General features: G+C 47.9%; 1 protein-coding gene across 1 annotated transcript; it reads right to left on the bottom strand.

Annotated features, from left to right (window-relative positions):
- Positions 1-3,399: 3,399 nt before the first annotated feature.
- On the bottom strand, positions 3,400-4,739 carry LOC142990319 (hepatic leukemia factor-like). The gene is made up of 2 exons (XM_076140068.1): positions 4,486-4,739; positions 3,400-4,313 (listed from the first exon to the last, which is right to left on the bottom strand). Exons 1-2 carry the CDS (start codon positions 4,642-4,644, stop codon positions 4,098-4,100), a joined length of 375 nt encoding a protein of 124 aa, XP_075996183.1. The 5' UTR covers positions 4,645-4,739; the 3' UTR covers positions 3,400-4,097.
- Between the last annotated feature and the right edge of the window lie 520 nt (positions 4,740-5,259).

The raw sequence follows: 5,259 nt of genomic DNA, 5'->3' as shown, positions 1-5,259 counted from the left end.
ATGTGGTCAGAGATGCAGTCAGAATGGTCCGAGTGCCTCCTAATGGTCTGCTGCTGCACTTCCTGTGTTCCATGCGTTGACTCTGTCCTGTAAACCTCATCCATGTAAACGTTCAAACACACAAACACGCTCCTGAGCCCCGCCCCCATCTTTAGGTCTAAGTGTTCCCTTACAGTGCCTGAGCCCCGCCCCCATCTTTAAGTCTAAGTGTTCCCTTACAGTGCCTGAGCCCCGCCCCCATCTTTAGGTCTAAGTGTTCCCTTACAGTGCCTGAGCCCCGCCCCCATCTTTAGGTCTAAGTGTTCCCTTACAGTGCCTGAGCCCCGCCCCCATCTTTAAGTCTAAGTGTTCCCTTACAGTGCCTGAGCCCCGCCCCCATCTTTAGGTCTAAGTGTTCCCTTACAGTGCCTGAGCCCCGCCCCCATCTTTAGGTCTAAGTGTTCCCTTACAGTGCCTGAGCCCCGCCCCCATCTTTAGGTCTAAGTGTTCCCTTACAGTGCCTGAGCCCCGCCCCCATCTTTAGGTCTAAGTGTTCCCTTACAGTGCCTGAGCAGGTCACTTACATGTGAACCCGTGAGGATGGTGCTAGCTGTGCGTTGTGTGATTGTGTAGATGTTTGTGTCGCTCTCTGAATGGACCCTTCAACATGTTCACCACACTCTGATCCTCACTGGGGGGACGAGGAGCATGTGGAGGTTTTAAGGGTCCATCCAGACCTGCAGCAGCCCTGGAAGGTGAAGCACAAACACCTCCAGATGTGGAGAGGAAGACACCAGCAGAGCTCGGTCAGTGAGTAAGGAGAAGCGTTTATTGGTGTTTGGGGGAAAGCCAGACCACCTCCCCGCATGGACAACACACAATACTGGCCTGGAGTCAGGGGAGGGGGGGGGGGGGGGTTTAGGGTTATCGGAGTTCATAACAGTCACAACAAGAAGGTAGCTGAGGATCCACAAAGTCGAGGGATAAATAACAAAGCTGTGTACATTATTGTTTTCACCATTATTGGTATGGTTTTACCCGCAATGCCGTTTCTGACCCAGCGGCGGAGCGGCGCTGCCCCCACCTGTGCTGAGGCCACACACGCCGCCAAACGTCAAAGCTGTAGCACGCCTCACACATAGAAAAATATCAGTGTCAAAAAGTCTCAGAGAAACGTCTGCAGAGGAATCCCAAAGTCCCAGGTATCAAAAGAAAGAGTGAGATGCATGCTGGGATTGATCCAGGGGTCTGCGTCTGCGTCCCCCAAACAAAAGGACGTAAGGATGGACTGTCAGCTCCCATAATGCACCTGGGCCTGGGACAGTCTCTGCCCACAGCGAGGAGGCTCATGGGAAATCAAGTCAGAATTGTTCATGGGAATAAAAGGAGAGGAGGGAGACGCAGCACAGCGCCCCCTGGAGGCACGGAGCCACTGAACAGAACTACAGAAGAGAACCAACAACAACAACAACAACAGTAAGAACAGTGATGTGTGTGTGAGTTCACCCTCACAGACCGTCGCCATGGTTACAGCTTTGCTTATATACCAGTTTGTTTTGAATTTGCCAGCAAGAAATCCTTTAGCAGAAACATCTGGGACAAAAAGCAAATACAGAAATATTTATATATTTATATATTCTACAGAAACACAGTGAGGTCAGAATGTTCCAATCCAGATATAGAAAATAATGTTTATATTATCATTTATAATTGACTTTTTTTTTTAATTAGGAAACATTTTCCACAAAAATTTACAAAAATATATAGAAACATTTTGATTGTTTAAAAAAGTTCTACTTCACTTTCTTGCGTTATTCTATGCATTTAAATTTACTGATTTCTATTATTTCAATCTTCAAAAAGCTGCATTTTTACCAAGCTTATAAAAAGAGCATAAAATAAAATACATATAAAAAACTACATGACAATCAAGAGCGAGAGAAAACAATGAAAATGTTTCTAAAAATCTCTTTTTGTGTGAAACTTTTCCTGATTTGTAAATTCCTTTATTTTCTACAATTAATTTTTTCTTTCCTTCAAAAATATTTATCAAGTGTGAGGAAATTTTCCCAAAACAATTTTTTTAAAAATCAAATTTTTCCAAATATTTTAGAGAATTTCCCGTGATCTCTCTGTGTTTATTTCTGTATTTAGTTTTTTCTCTCACATAAACTTTCTTGCGGCTTGTTTGTGGAAAATGAAAAAGACAAATTCAACAAAACACTTAAAATTGTAAAAATGACTTCACTGACTCCAAAGGGTTAATCATAATCATAATCATAAAGATTCTTAATGCAACAATCAAATCAAAATAAAAAACCAACAGAGTCACGACTTCTGATTGAATCAAAGGTTTTTGTGTGATTTCTTTAATACCTCAGACAAAACACCTGAGAAAAACTGACAAATGATTCAGATCAGCTTTCGTAAAATATTCAATTATGTATTTTACAACTATAGTCACATAATTCAAGCATATATCATTTACACATATATATATATAGAGAGAGATCTAGTGAGAGAATAGTTTAATATTGTATGGTACAGTAGCAGTAGGGTGCATCTTTCATTTGTCACTGGGTAAAGGAGAGGTATAGACAAGCATGTGTGTGCGTGTGTGTGTGTGTGTAAATCTCAATACGATTCTCAAGATAATATACAACAAAAGAGAAAGAAATGAAAAGGAATAAAAGACCAGGAGAAGGTTTAGGCAGTTCCGTACTGTGTGTGTGTGTGTGTGTGTGTGTGTGTGTGTGTGTATGTGTGTGTGTCAGGTGAAAGGTCAGATATCAGTTCAGCACCATTAAAAAGTCTATTAACAACAAAGGTAACAATGAAGATTAAAACCTGGGTGGGTCTCTGTGCAGGTGTGTGTGTGTGTGTGTGTGTGTGTGTGTGAGTGTGTGTGTGTGTGTGTGAGCAGCACACTTTAACCCAACTGAATGCAACCCTGCTGGCAAACGTCTCCACATTATTCGTTCCTGAACATCTGCTCACGTCCAGCTGTGTGTCTCCACACTTCCTCTGGCTTCTTGGCTTTCAAAATAAAAGTCCCATAAATGTTTCTATTTCAAAAGGAAAACTGTGGACGTGGACTTGAACAGAGGAGAACAGATGTAGTGCTTGAGCGAGCCCACAAAGAAAGAAAGAAACACACACAAATCAAAGTCTGAGCCTGTACACTTGTTTCCGTTGTGGCCGTGTTGCTCTCCTGGCGTGGCCTCGCACCGTGAAATACCTGATTCAACCCTGATACATTCTGTGACTCCGCCCCCTCCGCCGCCCACTGACTACCTCTGTGAAAATAGATGATTTGTCGTTGAGCGTTGACTGGCGCTTGGCGTGGCCCCGAGGCCGTCCAGCTCTCAGCCCCGCCCCCTCACAGCCCCGCCCCCTCACAGCCCCGCCCCTCACCCTCCCGTCCCCTATAGAAAATATACAAAAGTTTATCTCCAAAATCCTCCTCCTGACAAACTCTGCTAATAGAAAAATATACAATAATCCTATATGTCAAAATCTCTTTGCAATCTGGACGAAACCCTGCACCTCTTCCTCCTCCTCCTCTTCCTCCTTTGGGCTGGACAATCTTTCCTTCCTGTCTAGTTCAAAAATATACAAGTTTTGTCTTATATATATAGAAAAATTACACATCTGAACTCTCCTGGCTTGCTTCCTCGTCTTCGAGCGTTTAAAAAAAAAAGCGAGACTTCCCTGGCGTGGCGTGAACCCAAACACCGCGTGTGAACTGGCCGGAGCGCCGGCGTGCGCACTACCTGCAAAAACGCCGTCCGACACCGGGCGTGAGCGCAGCACCGCCGGGCGAGGCGCCGCCCACGTGGCCGCGGGCGACACGGTGCTGTGCTTCGCGTGCATCCGGCTGAGCGGCAAAGGGAACGGAACAGTGGGCGTGGCCGGGCTTCTCCTCTCGTTCACGCTCGGTGTCGCACGGCACTTACTGCAGATCTACGCCGCCCCTCCCCCCTCGCCACTTCAACTAAAGTGCTGCTGTTGTTGAGTTGCCCTGTACCCTTCTCTCCTCTCCTCTCCTCCTCCCCTCCCTCCCCCCATGTTCTTCTTCTTCTTCTGTCGTTCCGTCGTCGCCTTCATGGTCTTCCTCCTCACAAGTCGTCGTGCCGGCTCTCGTACTTGTTGATGATGTTCCGGCAGCGGCCCAGCTCTTTCCTCATGTCGGCCACTTCCTGTCGGAGCGCGGAGTTCTCCCGCTCCAGGAAGGCGGCGCGCACCGAGATCTGGTTCTCCTTCAGCCGCCGGGCGTCCCGCGAGCGCTTGGCCGCCTCGTTGTTCTTGACTCGCCGGCACCAGTACTTGTCATCCTGTCATAGGGAGGAAGGTAGAGGAGGAGGAGGAGAAACAAACGCATGAGAAGGGTCAGTGAGATGTGAAGGAGAGGAAACAAGGGAATGAAGAGAGGTGGCAGCAGCTGAATAGAGTCGAAGCTAACAGAGCAACAGGTGGCTCACATACAGTGCATTGTGGGAGATGTACCTTCTGCTCGTCGGGGACCAGCATCTTGCGAGCCTTCTTGATCATCGGCTGCGGTTTGAGTTCCTCGTCGCTGAAGCGATGTCGCCGCGGGTCGAACGCCTCCTGGCCCGGCACGCTGGACAGCGCCAGGTCGGCCGGGTCGGGATCGAAATTCACCATGACGTCGTTGCCGCCATTTGCAGGCGCCGGGGGTCCGGGAGGGCAGGTAGGGGAGGGGGAGGGGTCCTGAGGCACCGCCTGACCGCCTGGGGAGGAGGAGCAGAGGAGGTCAGAGAGAGAAGGGCCCAAACAGAACCAGAACACAACCAGAACCGGAGAACAACCAGAACCAGAGCCCAAGCTGAACGTCACCACGGATCTCAGAAAGGAAGACGAGCCTCAGATCAAAACTCACAATATAGGCGAAGTCATTCTGGCAGTCAGCACTGCATATAATACATGCTTTTATTCAGGAGAGCTGCAGCAAAGAATCCTGAACATGGACAGGAAGTCGTTCCATACGTCCTGATTCAGCATCAAACACTGAGACTGAAACTAAACTCCATCCAAAACACACTCTGATCCTATTTAGGCTTTTATTTTGAAAAGCCCGGGCGTACTTCCTCATCGAGCTGGTGCCAGACGCTGTGTTTCTATATGACGAACATCATTTACGCTTCCAGCCTCTTTGACCTCCATATCGGTGCCAGATGCTGAGATCTGTCGCACATCTGCAAAGCTGAAAGAGCAGGAAGGCTGGAGGTCAAAGGTCAGGCTCAGGGGGGATTCAGTGCC

Source organism: Genypterus blacodes, unplaced genomic scaffold, assembly GCF_046128005.1.
Source record: "Genypterus blacodes isolate CSIRO-AG114 ecotype Tasmania unplaced genomic scaffold, CSIRO-AGI_Gbla_v1 ptg000508l_1, whole genome shotgun sequence".
Lineage (NCBI taxonomy): Eukaryota > Metazoa > Chordata > Actinopteri > Ophidiiformes > Ophidiidae > Genypterus > Genypterus blacodes.
This window is presented reverse-complemented; position numbering and strand designations above follow the sequence as displayed.